This window comes from Oncorhynchus clarkii, chromosome 1, assembly GCF_045791955.1.
Source record: "Oncorhynchus clarkii lewisi isolate Uvic-CL-2024 chromosome 1, UVic_Ocla_1.0, whole genome shotgun sequence".
NCBI lineage: Eukaryota > Metazoa > Chordata > Actinopteri > Salmoniformes > Salmonidae > Oncorhynchus > Oncorhynchus clarkii.
Genome location: NC_092147.1, coordinates 7,264,282 through 7,282,849, shown reverse-complemented (window position 1 = coordinate 7,282,849; position 18,568 = coordinate 7,264,282). Strand labels below are relative to the sequence as shown.

At 43.5% G+C, this 18,568-nt stretch overlaps 1 protein-coding gene across 1 annotated transcript in view; it reads right to left on the bottom strand.

Annotated features, from left to right (window-relative positions):
• Positions 1-18,568, bottom strand: part of LOC139417419 (calmodulin-regulated spectrin-associated protein 2-like) — a 97,113-nt gene that overhangs the window by 77,557 nt on the left and 988 nt on the right. Inside the window, exons 2-3 of the mRNA XM_071166734.1 lie at positions 7,475-7,623; positions 7,142-7,255 (exon numbers count right to left, since the gene is read on the bottom strand). Coding sequence (XP_071022835.1) covers positions 7,142-7,255; positions 7,475-7,623 — 263 coding nt within the window. The remainder of the gene's footprint in view (positions 1-7,141; positions 7,256-7,474; positions 7,624-18,568) is intronic.

Below are 18,568 nucleotides of genomic sequence, written 5' to 3'. Positions count from 1 at the left end.
GAAAGCTGTCTATATAAGGTCCCACAGTTGACAGCGCATGTCAGAGCAAAAACCAAGCCACGAGGTCGAAGGAACCGTAGAGCTCCGAGAGGTTTGTGTCGAGGCACAGATCTGAGGAAGGGTACCAAAAATGTCTGCAGCATTGAAAGTCCCAAAGAACACAGTGGCATCCATCATCCTTAAATGGAAGAAGTTTGGAACCACCAAGACTCTTCCTAGAGCTGGCCACCCAGCCAAAACTGAGCAATCGGGGGAGAAGTGCTTTGGTCAGGGAGGTGACCAAGAACCCAATGGTCACTTTGACAGAGTTCCCCTGTGGAGATGGGAGAACCTTCCAGAAGGACAACCATATCTGAAGCACTCTACCAAATCAGGCTTTTATGGCAGTGGCCACACGGAAGCCACTCCTCATTAAAAAGGCACATGACAGCCTGCTTGGAGTTTGCCAAAAGGCACCTAAAGGACTCTCAGACCATGAGAAACAAGATTTTCTGGTCTGAACCAGGTCTGAAACCAAGATTGAATTCTTTGGCCTGAATGCCAAGCATCAAGTCGGGAAGAAACCTGGCACCATCCCTATTGTGAAGCATGGGGGTGGCAGCATCATGCTGTGGGGATGTTTTTCAGTGGCAGGGACTGGGAGACTAGTCAAGATTGAGGGGGAAAAAAACAGAGCAATGTACAAAGAGATGCTTGATGAAAACCTGCTCCAGGGCACTCAGACTGGGGCGAAGGTTCATCGTCCAACCGGACAACGACCCTAAGCACACAAAGACAACGCAGGAGTTGCTTCGGGACAAGTCTCTGAATGACCTTGAGTGGCCCAGCCAGAGACCGGACTTGAACCTGATCGAACATCTCTGGAGACACCTGAAAATAGCTGTGCAGCGATGCTCCCCATCCAACCTGACAGAGCTTTAGAGGATCTGCAGAGAAGCGTCCTAATCACTGACAAAGTGAAAAGATGGTTTTTAATTTATTTTACATTTATTTCACTTTTATTTAACCAGGTAGGCCAGTACATGCATATGGCTGAGCAACACGCTCTGCAACACCCCATGTCCCTCAGTCAAGCAGTGAATTTCAAACACAGGCCACAAAGACTAGGGAGGTTTTCCAATGCCTCACAAAAGAAGGCTATAATGTTTTTTTTTAAATCAGATATTGAATATCCCTTTGAGCATGGTGCTTTAAATTACACTTTGTATGGTGTATCAATACACCCAGTAACTACAAAGATACAGGGGTCCTTCCTAACTCAGTTGGCGTAGAAGAAGGAAACTGCTCAGGGATTTCCCCATGAGGCCAATGGTGACTTTAAAAACAGCCATTTTCAAGTCTTGCCACAGATTTTTAAACAGATTTTCAAGTCAAAACTGTGACTAAGACATTTAATCTTTTCATTTTGAATTCATGTGTTAAATGGAAGCATAATTCCAAAGTAACGTTACGGGGTATTGTGTGTAGGCCAGTGACACAAAATATAAATTCGATCCATTTTAAATTTTGTAACAAAACAACAAAACAATTTTGAAAAAGTAAAGGTTGTGAATACTTTCTGAAGGCATCTACAGTACCAGTCAAAAGTTTGGACACACCTACTCATCCAAGGGTTTTTCTTTATTTTTACTATTTTCTACATTGTAGAATAATAGTGAAGACATCAAAACTATGAAATAACACATACAGAATCATGTAGTAACCAAAAAAAGTGTTAAACAAATCAAAATACCTTTGCCTTGATGACAGCTTTGCCTTGATGACAGCTTTGCCTTGATGACAGCTTTGCCTTGATGACAGCTTTGCACATTTGGCATTCTCTCATCCAGCTTCAGGTAGTCACCTGGAATGCATTCCAATTAACAGGTGTGCCTTGTTAAAAGTTAATTTGTGGAATTTATTTCCTTCTTTATTAATGCATTTGAGACAATCAGTTGTTTTGTGACAAGGTAGGGTTGGTATACAGAAGATGGCCCTATTTGGTAAAAGACCAAGTCCATATTATGGCAAGAACAGCTCAAATGCACACAGAGAAACGACAGTCCATCATTACTTTAAGACATGAATGGAGCTCAATCTGGAAAATGTCAAGAACTTAAAGTTTCTTCAAGTGCAGTCGCAAAAAAACAAGCGCTATGATGAAACTGGCTCTCATGAGGACCGCCACAGGAAAGGAAGACCCGGAGTTACCTTTGCTGCAGAGGGTACGTTCATTAGACTTTACAAGCCTCAGAAATTGCAGCCCAAATAAATGCTTCACAGAGTTCAAGTAACAGACACATCTCAATATCAACTGTTCAGAGGAGACTGCATGAATCAGGCCTTCAGGGTCGAATTGCTGCAAAGAAACCACTACTAAAGGACACCAATAAGAATAAGAGACTTTCTTGGACCAAGAAACACAAGTAATGAACATTAGACAGGAGGAACTCTATGCTTTGATCTGATGAGTCCAAATTTGAGATTTTTGGTTCCAACCGCCGTGTCTTTGTGAGACGCAGAGTAGATGAACGGATGATCTCTGCATGTGTGGTTCCCACCGTGAAGCATGGAGGAGGTGTGATGGTGTGAGGGTGCTTTGCTGGTGACACTCAGTGATTTATTTAACCATCATGTCACACTTAACCATCATGTCTACCACAGCATTCTGCAGCGATACGTCATCCCATCAGGTTTGCGCATAGGTGGATTAGAATTTGTTATTCAACAGGACAATGACCCAAAAGGGCTATTTGACCAAGGAGAGTGATGGGAGTGCTGCATCAGATGACCTGGCCTCCAAAATCACCTGACATCAACCCAATTGAGATGGTTTGGGATGAGTTGGACCAGAGTGAAGGAAAAGCAGGCAAGTGCTCAGCATGTGGGATCTCCTTCAAGACGGTTGGAAAAACATTCCAGGGGAAGCTGGTTTCGAGAATGCCAAGAGTGTGCAAAGCTGTCATCAAGGCAAAGGGTGGCTACTTTGAAGAATATAAAATATATGTGACTCACCACATGGATTCGGCCTTGTGTAGCAAAATTTGAAATGGTATTTTTTACATTAGATAAAAGTAGACACTCAGAGCTTCAACATGGTGTATCATACACTGTATTTGAGGAACAATGGGAAACTAATTCTGTTTTGAAAGTTGATCAACTTGTAAACTCACTTTTGAGAAAATCACCTTTGAATGTTTTGCTATCTAGTGAAGAGCTCTTCTTTGTCTACACCCATTCAGCATCGTTCACACCCTCTTAAGCTTTAGCCCCACCCATCTCGTTTCGCTCTCGAAGCGCACACTTGAGGCTCTGGCCGATGATTAGTTTACCTCTAGATAACATGAAAACATCCTAACAAGCAACAATTTCATTACGCTTTTTTGCAGACGTTTACTGACACCGGCCATATTCAATGGGTGTTGTACAGCCAGCCAGCTAACGTTAGCTAGTTAAACAACAATGAACAGTGCCAACAATGACACAGTGCTGGGAGCTAACCAACCATGTTCAATGTTAGCTAACTAGAACAGCAAACGGCTCTGGGAAACACATGAAAACATCAGCTTGGGAGCCAGCCAGCTAATGTTAGCTACAGTAGGTAGCTAACAGTACACTTTAGATGGAAATGAAGCCACTTTCTGTCAAAATTGCCAAGAGAGTAATTCGGATTGGTCCGCCATAGAAGGCTTCTGTCCATTTGAGTTCTTCAATCTGTGTTGGTAATCATTTTGATTAAAAAATACATTTTTTTATGTTCAAACGGCTCTCCTGTGAAGTCGTGACTTGCGACATTTGCCTAGTTTCCCAAATCGGGTCACATACTTGTTTCACACTTTTTTGGTTACTACATGATTCCATATGTGTTATTTCATAGTTTTGATGTCTTCACTATTACTCGACAATGTAGAAAATAGTAAAAATAAAGAAAAACTCTTGAATGAGTAGGTGTTCTAAAACTTTTGACTGGTAAGTACCAGACTTATTATGGTTATTGTACTTACATGACAGTCTTCATCCATAACTGTCCTTTACACAGTAATTGTGCCCTAATCTCTACTAAATGTCATACTGTTAGCAGTCGATAGTGACTGGTATTAGGACAGCAATACAAGCGAAACACAACGGAATTATGGTTGACAATTACTTATGCAAATAGTCAACGAGGAGAGGGTAGAGTAAACAAAATGTCAATCAGTGAAAAACTAGGAATTTGAACAACCGCCTCATTTGCATATTCAATTAAAATAAAAAAAACATTGTACCAAAAGAAGATTGACGTTGTGACACACTGTTTGATGATCATGCCTCAAGCCAAAACCAATCAGGCGAAAAAAGGCCTCCTATTGTGACTGAGACATGGCATAATGATTGCTTCTCATTTCAACTCAATAGGGCTGCCTGCCTAGCCTAGTCATTTCTGTCATGAGACAGCCTACAGGTCTGTGTAAGGTGGCACCAACAGACATGGCAGCTCTGCTTCTCGTGCAACTTTGTAGTATTTGTTTTTTTGTGTGTTTTATTTCTTATTATTAGCCCAGAATGTTTTTTGTGTTATTACAGAAATAACTTCTGGATTACGGAAATAACTTCTGGATATCAGAGCGGCGGTAACTCACCAGCATTACGACCAGAAATACAACTTTCACGAATTGGATTCTTTGTTCGTACCCTCCAGGGCAATTTAAATTTTCCCGAGGCTGCTCCATGACACCACCGGCCAGGAAGAGGTATTCGAAGTGGACTTCTAGTCTGACTCAGGAGCCGTGCACACCCTCCACCGCTTCCGAGTATATTACTCGCTAATGTTCAGTCTCTGGACAATAAAGTAGATGAGCTCAGGGCAAGGATCTCCTTCCAGAGAGACATCAGGGACTGTAACATACTCTGTTTCATGGAATCATGGCTCTCTCTGGATATACTGTCCCCGTCCATACAGCCAGCTGGGTTCTCAGTACATCGCGCAGACAGGAATAAAGAACTCTCTGGGAAGAAGAAAGGCTGTGGTGTATGTTTCATGATTAACTACTCATGATGTGATTGTGATAACATACAGAAACTCAAGTCCTTTTGTTCACCCGACCTAGAATACCTCACAATCAAAGGCTGACCGTATTAACTCCCAAGAGAATTCTCTTCGGTTATAGTCACAGCCGTGTATATTCCCCCTCAAGCCGATACCATGGCAGCCCTCAAGGAACTACACTGGACTTTTTGCAAAGTGGAAACCACATATCCTGAGGTCGCATTTATTGTAGCTGGGGATTTTTACAATGCAAATTTGAGAAAAACACTACTGAAGTTCTATCAACACACTGTATACTGGCTCTGGAAAAACTCTCGATCACTGTTACTCCACCTTCCGGGATGGCTACAAAGCCCTCCCCCACCCTCCCTTCGGCAAATCAGATCATGACTCCATTTTGCTCCTCCCTTCCTATAGGTAGAAACTCAAGGAAGTACCCGTGCTAAAGGTCTATTCAACAACGTCAGTACAGGCAAAACGTCAGTGCAGAGACAAAGTGGAGTCACAAATCAATGGCTCAAACACGAGACGTATATGGCAGGGTCTACAGACAATCACAAAGGGAAAACCAGCCATGTCGCAGAGACCGAGGACTTGTTCCCGGACAAGCTAAACACCTTCTTCGCCCGCTTTGAGGATAACACAGTGCCACCATTGTGGCCTGCTCCCAGGGACTGTGGGCTATCGTTCTCCGTGGCCTATGTGAGTAAGACATTTAAGCGTGTTAACCCTCGCAAGGCTGTCGGCCCAGATGACATCTCTAGCCGCGTCCTCAGCACATGCGCAGACCAGCTGGCTGGAGTGTTTACGGACATATTCAATCTCTCCCTGTCCCAGTCTGTTTTCTCCACTTGCTTCAAGAAAATGTAACTGAACAAAATGTCATCATGAAGTGCTTTGAGAGGCTAGTTATCACCTCTACCTTACCGGACACCCTAGACACCCTTTTGCTTACTGCCCCAATAGATCCACAGATGATGCAATTGCCATCGCACTGCCTTGTTCCCATCGGGACAAGAGGAATACCTATGTAAGAATGCTGTTCATTGACTACAGCTCAGCCTTTAACACCATAGTACCCTCCAAGCTCATCATTAAGCTCGAGGCCCTGGATCTGAACCCCGCCCTGTGCAACTGGGTCCTGGAGTTGCTGACGGGCCACTCCCAGATGGTAAAGGTAGGAAACAACACCTCCACTTCACTGATCCTCAACACAGTGGCCCCACAAGGGTGCTTGCTCAGCCCACTCCTGTACTCCCTGTTCACCCATGACCGCGTGGCCACACACGCCTCTAACACAATCATCAAGTTTGCAGACGACACAACAGTAGTAGGCCTGATTATCAGCAATGACAAGACAGCCTACAGGGAGGAGGTGAGGGCCCTGGCAGAGTGGTGCCAGGAAAGTAATCTCTCCCTCAACAGCAACAAAACGAAGGAGCTGATAGTGGACTTCAGGAAACAGCAGAGGGAGCACGCCCCTATCCACATCGACAGGGCCGCAGTGGAGAAGGTGGAAAGCTTCAAGTTCCAAATATACCCGGTTCCCTATATACCCCCCGTTTGACCAAAGCCTCATGGAGAGAGGCAGAAAGATAAAAGATAAAACAGGGGAATAGAGAGAAAGAGTAGTAGAGATACAGACAGCTACTACTTACTTAGACCAGACAAGACAAGACAAGACAGAGACAGACAGAGACAGACAGAGACAGACAGACAGAGACAGACAGACAGAGACAGACAGACAGAGACAGACAGACAGAGACAGACAGTCCACCCTAAAAAACAGTGGGCTGATTTCAAAACGATGTGGGTACTGGGCATTAACATTCCTATGCTTATGAGGGTATTCTGATTAGGCCAGGGGAGTTTCAACTAATTCCGGTAAAACCATGCCAATCAAATCCTGCAGGTGGAGACTGCTTCAATAAAAGTCACAATGAGAAGACCTAGGCTATAGAGAAGTACAGAGATGAGAGAGAAAGACAGATGCAGATAGCAAGACAAAGAGAGAGATACACTAAAAGACACTAAAACAGACTGAAAGAAGTCACAAAAAAACATGGAGGGAAAGAGATCCACAGTAGCCAGACCCACAGCCACACACTATCCCCCAACCCAACCCCTCTCTCTTACCATCTGTAGGGGCCTCTTGTGGAGGTCTCTCTCAGTAACCAGCCTCGTCTGGTCTGTGACGTGGAGTCCCTTCTGGGCCAGGGCCTGGATGACAGCATCGTGACCAACCAGGGGCTGGGTGACAGCATCGCGACCAACCAGGGGCTGGGTGACAGCATCGCGACCAACCAGGGGCTGGGTGACCGCATCGCGACCAACCAGGGGCTGGGTGACCGCATCGCGACCAACCAGGGGCTGGGTGACCGCATCGCGACCAACCAGGGGCTGGGTGACCGCATCGCGACCAACCAGGGGCTGGGTGACCGCATCGCGACCAACCAGGGGCTGGGTGACAGCATTGTGATCTCCACTTGTCAGGATGAGGCTCCCGGCTCTGCAGTAGAGCTCAGCAGACAGCAGTAGGCTGACTACTGCAGGCTTCAGATGCTCCTGTTCATACTGGTCTGTGTAGAAGGGCTCCTTCAGGTCGGCCGGGACACTGTCTGTTTAGGAGGGAGAGGTAGAGAGGTCAAAAGAGAGAATATGCTTTGGCACATACTACAGTCAAGTCAAGAGTGAATCGCTGAATATACTATTTGCTCCCAGGAAAAATTTATAATTAACTTTCTAAATGTTGTAATGCAAAAGGGAATCATGCGCAGTAGTTACCCGTTAACTAGACAACCGTTCCACTCCTAAACCAGCTCATAGTACCTGATACAGTGTTGTTGTTCCTGATATAAACGAGATTAGGGTGTCAATATAGTATTGAACAAGTCAACATGACTGACAGTAATTGAGTCTACTTCATTGTTTCCTCATCCAAAAGACATGGTGGTTATATCCGTTATGAAATACACTATGGATTAACTGCAATGTGTGTTACCATGGAAACTACAGTAGGAAAGGAACCTGATCAGTGTGTGTGTGTGTGTATATATATATATATATATATATATCAGTTGGCCTGGAGTTCAAGAATGTATTTCTTCCTTGTCAGACTTTCACAGGGTGTTGAGAAAATGGGGACGGTATAAAAACCAGAGACTCTGTATCCACAAAACAAAAAGCTATAAAATAACCTGATTTTCACACCACTCAAGGAGCCGCACGTCAGGAGTGTGGCTGAAAGTAGATTGATTCCTTCACGATGTACCGTAACACTCTGCCACACACACAGAGCAGATGGGTGTTCATTATGATCGGTGAAGCCACAGTAAGAGGGAACTTCTCAGCTTCACACCCTTCATCCACCCTCACACCACTCTGGGGATCATATTAGACAGGCCAAGTCAGCAGCTCATATACAGAGACACGCTATCTAATTAACAACAAGGTCACCAAAGGGTACTTGAGGTAGAAGTTGCTCTTAATTGCAGATCTAGGATCAGATTACCAACAGTCCTTACCTAAACCTTTAGCGGGATGAAGAATTAATCTGACCCTGTTTCAGCGTCATTTTAGCAAGCCAGATTTTTCTGAAATCGTTTTTTTAGTAGTCGAAGATGAGCATTCCTGAAACATTATTTTGTTGACATTTAATATGATCTCTTAGAAATTGATTGCACCCAAATTGACACTTTCAATGTACATAATTTATATCATATTCAAATATTTCAATTAATTACATCGTATTCAAAAAAATTCAGCGATGAGCAAATTTGAGGTCTGCAGTAGCCAGTAGTAGCCTACTGTGGCTATTTGATCATAATGTAGGGCCTACCAGAGTGACTGAAAATGTTGTGTTGTTTGATACAATAAAACACTTAATAAAATGCATTATTATTCCCATACCATTATTACAGAGAATCAGACAAATTATGCTACCCTCTGCCTATTGGCTGCGTAGCTTATTCAAGCCGGTCTCAAAATACAACACTGCCTCTTTAATACAAAAATTGCTCTATAACTGGGCTAATAACTCACTAACTAGCAAAGGATATAAACAAATGTGCACACGTGGCTACATGCAGCTTTCACTTTGATCTCAAAACAAGCACATCTACTCAAGACTGCTCATACTGTAAACACAGTCCAGTTCAAAGTGAATGGCACAGTTCCATATATGGCAATGGTCTATTTACATATAGGCCTACTGCAGGTCTGACTGGTTATAGCGCACTGGTCTGTTTAGAGAACGGGCTTGAGTAGTGCTTGTCATTGCAATAGAATCTTACTCCGATGCGTTCTGCCTACAACAAAATCTCTTGCATAGTTTGTTTTGTTTTGGTATGTTGCATTGAAAGTGGCTAATTTTGTGTTGATTTGATCACAATTGCTTAAACTTTAAAAAAAACGCAAGCCTATGCAACATTAACCAATTATAAACAGTTCTGTAGCAATGAGATGTGTGCAGTAGACTATAGGCCCAATACAGTATCACTGCATATTGGCTTTGCTTGAATTGCCCTGCCAATGCATTGTTGTTCGGGACATTTAAAAAAATATATATTTCAAAATTTGAGGTAGGCTATATGATCAAACCGGTGATAGATCCATTGTTGTATGACTTGTAAAGCACAGCTGAATGAGCATATATTAAAATAATTTGCATTTTTTTATGGGCTGGTGGTGCCTGCATCTGATGGTCAGTCTCAGTGGAGGGAGAGAGCAGCAGACTGAGGGTCAGTCTCAGTGGAGGGAGAGAGCAGCAGACCGATGGTCAGTCTCAGTGGAGGGAGAGAGCAGCAGACTGAGGGTCAGTCTCAGAGGAGGGAGAGAGAAGCAGACTGAGGGTCAGTCTCAGCGGAGGGAGAGAGCAGCAGACCGATGGTCAGTCTCAGCGGAGGGAGAGAGCAGCAGACCGAGGGTCAGTCTCAGTGGAGGGAGAGAGCAGCAGACCGAGGGTCAGTCTCAGCAGAGAGAGAGCAGCAGACCGAGGGTCAGTCTCAGTGGAGGGAGAGAGCAGCAGACCGATGGTCAGTCTCAGCAGAGGGAGAGAGCAGCAGACCGAGGGTCAGTCTCAGTGGAGGGAGAGAGCAGCAGACCGAGGGTCAGTCTCAGCAGAGAGAGAGCAGCAGACCGAGGGTCAGTCTCAGCAGAGAGAGAGAGCAGCAGACCGAGGGTCAGTCTCAGCAGAGGGAGAGAGCAGCAGGCTGAGGGTCCACCTCTCAACATCCCTCCGCTCTCCCTTTCCTCCGCTGATGGCGAAACACGAGTCTCACCGCATTATTCCTGAATCATGCACAAATTCATGTTGTTACTCCTATTTAAGGAGAAAGTGGTCCTTAGTTCGACCATTAAAAAAAAACAAGCACGCATAAAACCTGAAAAAGCCATACATGAACATGAATAAAATCATGGAGGATAACAGACAATAAAGTCTGGGACTTATTTCCATTGTGGTCCTCTTGAAACAAGATGGCCGGACAAGATCCAACACAGTTAAACACAGTATGGCAGTGAAACAATAAAACAAAAACAGAGAAGAACATCTATCTCATCAAAAACAGAGAAGAAGAACATCTATCTCATCAAAAACAGAGAAGAAGAACATCTATCTCATCAAAAACAGAGAAGAAGAACATCTATCTCATCAAAAACAGAGAAGAAGAACATCTCTCTCATCAAAAACAGAGAAGAAGAACATCTATCTCATCAAAAACAGAGAAGAAGAACATCTATCTCATCAAAAACAGAGAAGAAGAACATCTCTCTCATCAAAAACAGAGAAGAAGAACATCTCTCTCATCAAAAACAGAGAAGAAGAACATTATCTCATCAAAAACAGAGAAGAAGAACATCTATCTCATCAAAAACAGAGAAGAACATCTATCTCATCAAAAACAGAGAAGAAGAACATTATCTCATCAAAAACAGAGAAGAAGAACATTATCTCATCAAAAACAGAGAAGAAGAACATTATCTCATCAAAAACAGAGAAGAAGAACATTATCTCATCAAAAACAGAGAAGAACATTATCTCATCAAAAACAGAGAAGAAGAACATCTATCTCATCAAAAACAGAGAAGAACATTATCTCATCAAAAACAGAGAAGAAGAACATCTATCTCATCAAAAACAGAGAAGAAGAACATCTATCTCATCAAAAACAGAGAAGAAGAACATTATCTCATCAAAAACAGAGAAGAAGAACATTATCTCATCAAAAACAGAGAAGAAGAACATTATCTCATCAAAAACAGAGAAGAAGAACATTATCTCATCAAAAACAGAGAAGAAGAACATCTATCTCATCAAAAACAGAGAAGAAGAACATCTATCTCATCATTCCAGTTACATCATAGGGGTTATTCATATGGACACAGAAGACATCAAACATATTTGTACTTTATTTTTAAAGTGTTCAATGGTAAAAGTCCCAAACATACACTGTTTACTGTTTTGTATTGCTATTGGGTTTGGTTAAATGGTAAGTATCACTAATCCCACTACATATAGCGATGTTTTCTTAACATTTTAATGAAAAACATACAATGCATTATAATTGTACTATTTTATTTATTATCACAACATTTTAGTCACTAGCCCATTTCTCCATCAAAGCTTGGAGCTTGTAGGAAAAGTCTTCATATGAGAATTGCGCAGATAGCACTCTCAGACAGCTTCCATTTGTTGGACTCTTCAAGGAGTTGAAGCACTAGGTTACTAAGTGAAGGACAAACTGAATCGCTTTCATTGAGGGCACTTGAGTGTCGCAGCGGTCTAAGGCACTGCGTCTCCGTGCAAGAGGCGTCACTATAGTCCCTGGTTCGTATCCAGGCTGTATCACATCCGGCTGTGATTGGGAGTCCCATAGAGCGGCACAGAATTGGCCCAGCGTCGTCCATGTTTGGCCAGGGTCGGCCGTCATTGGACCAGCGTCGTCCGTGTTTGGCTGGGGTCGGCCGTCATTGGCCCAGTGTCGTCCGTGTTTGGCTGGGGTAGGCCGTCATTGTAAATAAGAATTTGTTCTTAACTGACTTGCCTAGTTAAATAAATAAATAAATAAATAAATAAAAATTTAAAGGAGTGGATTGACCACTTAATTGAGCCCACCATTTATTTTCATCATGAACAAAAGCTATTGGTTTTCTAACCAAAGTTGCAAAGAAGGAACTGATGGTCCACATCGAATGTTAGGTACTGTATTTGTGGTAGATTAAAGAATCCTATAAATAAATACAAAATGGCCAATTTGGGTGCAATCCATTAGCTTGATTTCTCAGAGATGAAATTATATTTCAACAAAATAATGCTTCTGGAATAGAAATGTTTTATATTGTTTCTACCTACAGAGACAACTTCAGAACAATCTGATATGGTGGGTGTTGAAATCCTCTTGTGCGTTGAGGTGGAATGACTCCGTGGTTATATTTGGGGCAACTCCTTGGCCTACGCCTTGAGAAGAAGCAAACTGACCAACAGAGAACCAGTGGTGGAAAAAGGACCCAATTCTCATACTTGATTAAAAAGGAAAAGATACCTTAAAAGAAAATGACTCAAGTAAAAGTGAAAGTCACCCAGTAAAATACTACTTGAGAAAAAGTATAAAAGTATTTGGTTTTTAAATATACTTAAGTATCCAAAGTAAATGTATAAATAGTTTCAAATTCCAATTATATTAACCCAGCACGATTATTATTTTATTTTTTTAAATTTACGGATAGCCAGGGGCACACTTCAACAGTCACACATAATTTACAAATTAAGCATGTGTGTTTAGTGAGTCTGCCAGATCAGGGCAATAGGATGACCAGGGATGTTCTCTTGATAAGTGTGTGAATTAGACATTTTCCCGTCCTGCTAAGCATTGAACATGTAACGAGTACTTTTGGGTGTCAGGGAAAACGCAAGGAGTAAAAAGTACATCATTTTCTTTAGGAAGGTAGTGTAGTAAAAGTAGTCAAAAATAGAAATAGTAAATATACAAATACCCCCAAAAACTACTTAAGTAGTACTTTAAATCATTTTTACTTAAGTGCTTTACACCACTGCAGAGGATCAATCGGAGGGGTGGACGCGGCTCCCAGAGGATCAATCGGAGGGGTGGACGCGGCTCCCAGAGGATCAATCGGAGGGGTGGACGCCGCTCCCAGAGGATCAATCGGAGGGGTGGACGCCGCTCCCAGAGGATCAATCGGAGGGGTGGACGCGGCTCCCAGAGGATCAATCGGAGGGGTGGACCCAGGCTCCCAGAGGATCAATCGGAGGGGTGGACCCAGGCTCCCAGAGGATCAATCGGAGGGGTGGACGCGGCTCCCAGAGGATCAATCGGAGGGGTGGACCCAGGCTCCCAGAGGATCAATCGGAGGGGTGGACGTGGCTCCCAGAGGATCAATCGGAGGGGTGGACCCAGGCTCCCAGAGGATCAATCGGAGGGGTGGACGCGGCTCCCAGAGGATCAATCGGAGGGGTGGACGCGGCTCCCAGAGGATCAATCGGAGGGGTGGACGCGGCTCCCAGAGGATCAATCGGAGGGGTGGACGCGGCTCCCAGAGGATCAATCGGAGGGGTGGACGCGGCTCCCAGAGGATCAATCGGAGGGGTGGACGCGGCTCCCAGAGGATCAATCGGAGGGGTGGACGCGGCTCCCAGAGGCGAGGACAGTAAATAAAGGTTAGGGGTGGGGCTAGAGTCCTTTGAGACGATGACACCATAATGCCCACCTTGATCAAATAATCTACATTGACAAGGGATAGCCTACTCCTCTCTCACTGGACCTGCTGTATAGGACGAGCCACAAAGGATAGTATAAATAGTAGCATTCACAAAGGGGTAAAGGGAAAAAAACAGAACTCCCTACTTGTCAATAGGTCACTTTAGGCAAGTCTATCAGGGCGAGTCTGAGTCAAGTCTCTGACCTCTCTTACCTCACGTCTCTAACCTCTCTGACCTCAAGTCTCTAACCTCCCCTACCTCAAGTCTCTAACCTCCCCTACCTCAAGTCTCTAACCTCCCCTACCTCAAGTCTCTAACCTCCCCTACCTCAAGTCTCTAACCTCCCCTACCTCAAGTCTCTAACCTCCCCTACCTCAAGTCTCTAACCTCCCCTACCTCAAGTCTCTAACCTCCCCTACCTCAAGTCTCTAACCTCCCCTACCTCAAGTCTCTAACCTCTCCTACCTCAAGTCTCTAACCTCTCCTACAAGTCTAACCTCTCCTACCTCAAGTCTCTAACCTCCCCTACCTCAAGTCTCTAACCTCTCCTACCTCAAGTCTCTAACCTCTCCTACCTCAAGTCTCTAACCTCCCCTACCTCAAGTCTCTAACCTCTCCTACCTCAAGTCTCTAACCTCAAGTCTCTAACCTCTCTAACCTCTCCTACCTCAAGTCTCTAACCTCTCCTACCTCAAGTCTCTAACCTCTCCTACCTCAAGTCTCTAACCTCAAGTCTCTAACCTCTCCTACCTCTCCTACCTCAAGTGCTGAGCAGAACTGCATGATATGTTCCACACAGGTTACCATTGCAATCCGACAACACCGAAATCTGATATATTCCAGATGTATTATCTCTCTCTCTCTCTGTGTGTGTGTGTGTATATATGTGTGTGCTCTCAAACTCTGCTTATGTGCCTGAAAGTATTCTGAGCGGTAGCAGTGTACGCTGGGATCTGAAGACCAGATCTGCCTCTCTACCTTTGGGAACATGAGCCAGTATTTTTGGAATCATCCCATTTCATTCAGACCCAATTGAAAACACAGCACACGGAGGGATCTGGTTAGAAGCTCATGTATTTTCCAATATTACAGAGCAACAAAACCTAAAATTGCCTCACTGGCAACTGCAGTAGAATGTTCTGTCTCTCCGAGGCCCGAATCCAACTGCATCACCCTTGGTCAATGGGCCAATTGTATCAAGTGTCTCAAAGTAGGAGTGCTGATTCAGGGTCAGATTTAACTTTTAGATGACAACGAATCAAATAACAAGGATAAAGGGGACTTGATTACTCCTTCACGGAGGTGCTTGATACATATAGCCCCCAATCAAATTGGTGAAATTAATCAAATGAGATGTTCCACTCAAAAAAACAGAATAAGGTTGTACTCCTAATGAGGATATATTTGACTGTTCTACTATGCTACAGTGTGTAGATCTGTGTCGGTCTTTATGAATAACAGCTAAGACAAGACGATCTGTTCAGTTGGTCAAAGGAATACAAAACAGATGTCTTGTCGAGGTTGTGCTAGATTCAAAAGGCGCAGTTGTTTTTAGGAGTGCTTTTTTTTTCACTCCCAGATCTAATAGTCAACGTAGGGCATTAAAAACAAGCACAAAACAGAGGGCAAATTAAATACGACCAGGTCACGTACTCACAAAGACTCTAAGTGAAGGAGGGCTGATTCAGGATCAGTTTTTCCCTTTTAGAGCATAACGAATACACCTTATAAAAGGACAGAGGGGACCTGATCCTGGACCAAGGCTACTTTGAGATGCTATTTGAATACGGACGCAACTTTTCATGACAACAGTTGGGAGTTTGAATGGGATTGATTTACAGGCAGTTACTCTCTGAATCGTATGCTAGTGTATTAGATACGTGTGTCAGAATTGATGTAACTTTCTCGTCCATTTATTGTTCTTATTCATAACTGTCAGTGGTCCCGTGTGGCTCAGTTGGTAGGGCACGGTGTTTGGAACGCCAGGGCTGTTGGTTCGACTCCCACGGGGGACCGGTGGGATAAGAGTGTCTTTTTAAAATGACCCAAAAAATATGTAAAACGTAAAAATGTCAGTGAGACAAAAGACAAAAGTGTGTTAAATGTTGTATTTAGACCCCTCCACATTTTGTTACATTACAGCTTTATTCTTTCTCATCAATCTATACACAATAACAAAGCAAAAACAGGTTTAGATTTTTTTTTGCAAATTTCTAATGAATAAAAACTGAAATATGACATTTACATAAGTATTCAGACCCTTTACTCAGTACTTTGTTGAAGCACCTTTGTCATGCTACAAGTTTGGGACACCTGTATTTGGGGAGTTTCTCCCATTCTTCTCTGGAGATCCTCTTAAGCTCTGTCAGGTTGGATGGGGAGTGCCACTGCACATGTATTTTTCAGGTCTCTAAAGTGATGTTAGATCGGCTTCAAGTCTGGGCTCTGGCTGGGCCACACAAGGACATTCAGAAACTTGTCCAGAAGCCCCTCCTGCGTTGTCTTGGCTGTGTGCTTAGGGTTGTTGTCCTGTTGGAAGGTGAACCTTCGCCCCAGTCTGAGGTCCCGAGTGCTCTGGAGCAGGTTTTCAGCAAAGATCTCTTTTTACTTTGCTTCGTTCATCTTTCCTTCGATCCTGACTAGTCCCCCAGTCCCTGCCGTTGAAAAAATATCCCCACAGCATGACAATGCCACCACCATGCTTTCCCTTAGAAGACGTGACGCTTGGCAGTCAGGCCAAAGAGTTCAATCTTGATTTCATCAGACCAGAGAATCTTGTTTCTCATGGGCAGAGTCCTTTAGGTGTATTTTAGAAAAACTCAAAATCAGGCTGTCATGTGCCTTTTACTGAGGAGTGGCTTCCACCTGGCCACTCCACCATAAAGGCCTTATTGGTGGAGTGTTGCAGAGATGGTTGTCCTTCTGGAAGGTTCTCCCATCTCCACAGAGGAACTCTGAAGCTCTGTCAGAGTGATATTCATGTTCTTGGTCACCTCCAAGAACATTTAGCCAGGAGGCCAGCTCTAGGAAGAGTCATGGTGGTTCCAAACTTCTTCCATTTAAGAACGATGGAGGCCACTGTGTTCTTGGGGACGTTCAATACTGCAGACATTTTTTGGTACCCTTCCCCAGATCTGTGCCTCGACACAATTCCTTCGACCTCATGGCTTGGTTTTTGCTCTGACATACACTGTCAACTGTGGGACCTTATATAGACAGGTGTGTGCCTTTTCAAATCATGTCCAATCAATTCAATTTACCACAGGTGGACTCCAATCAAATTGTAGAAACATCTCAAGGATGATAAATGGAAACAGGATGCACTTGAGCTCAATTTTTAGTCTCATAGCAAAGGGTCTGAATACTTACGTAAATAAGATAATTCTGTTTTGCAAACATTTCTAAAAACCTGTTTTCCCTTTGTCATTATGGGGTATTTTGTGTAGATTGATGAGGAAAAAAAATAATAATTGAAATCAATTTTAGAATAAGGCTGTAAACGTAACAAAATGTGGAAAAAGTCATGGGGTCTGAATACTTTGCAAATGCACTGTATCTTTACAACTTCTAACATCTTATCAAAAGTTATGTTCGTGAACAATGGTTATTATATCTAGTCCAACTATTAAAGTCTCATATCAGACATTAGCTTTGTATCTGAGGAGACATGTAGACCCCATACATCTCCTTACATTTGGCACATTCACTTTTTTTTTCCTTTATTTAACTAGGCAAGTCAGTTAAGAACAGATTCTTATTTACAATGACGGCCTAGGAACAGTGGGTTAACTGCCTTGTTCAGGGGTAGAACGACAGATTTTTGTCAACTCAGGGATTTGATCTTGCAACCTTTTGGTTATTAGTCCAACGTTCTAACCACTAGACTATCCTGCCGTCCCTTTGACACTAACCTGGTGCAAATACGACATACATAAATAAATGAACCAAAATAACAGTATTAGCGTACATATTTGACTAGACTGGCTATTTCAAAGCACAATGAGGACATGAAACATAATTAATTGTCTTGCATCAGTGAGCAGATGGTGCAGTGGGAAAGGGGGTTACCTAGTCCTTTGTACAACTGAATGCATTCAACTGAAATGTGTCTACCGCATTTAACCCAACCCCTCTGAATCAGAGAATTGTGGGGGTGGGGTGGGGGGGGGGGGGCTGCCTTAAAATCGACATCCACGTCTGGGGAATAGAGGGTTAACTGCCTTGCTCAGGGGCACAATGACCTTGTCAGCTCGGGGATTTGATCCAGCAACTTTTCGGTTACTGGCCCAACGCTCTAACCACCAAGCTACCTGCCGCCCCCCTCTAACCACTAGGCCACCTGCCACCCCAACTACTATGTTCCCTTCAGTAAAGCAATCTCTGCATCTGCTCTATGGCCTTTAACAAACAGTAGGCTTGAGTACACGGAGTAGGTTATACAACACAATCATCCTTCAGGCAAACTGCTGGCTATTACCAAACCCAAGGATCAAAACAGATCAAAGAAGAGAGTAAACATGCTTTTTAGCCAAAGGTCTACTATCAATCTGTATCCGGGAAACCAGACCCACACAAGTACCTCTTGACCAGCTTCAAGCTACATTCCACATCATTGAGCTGGGCCTTGCTTCACAGATGAGTCATGCGATCTCTAATCTGGTCATCAGTGACTATTGGGACTCAACGCAGTTTGGAGCAATGGGGTGAGGTGGAAAACAATAGGATTGGTGATTCACATATTTTATATATAAATAATGGTCTGTACACCCCACCTACAAAGTGACAAAAGGTTTGTGTTCAGACTCAAATGTATATCCAAATGAATTTATATTACCACCACATAAAAC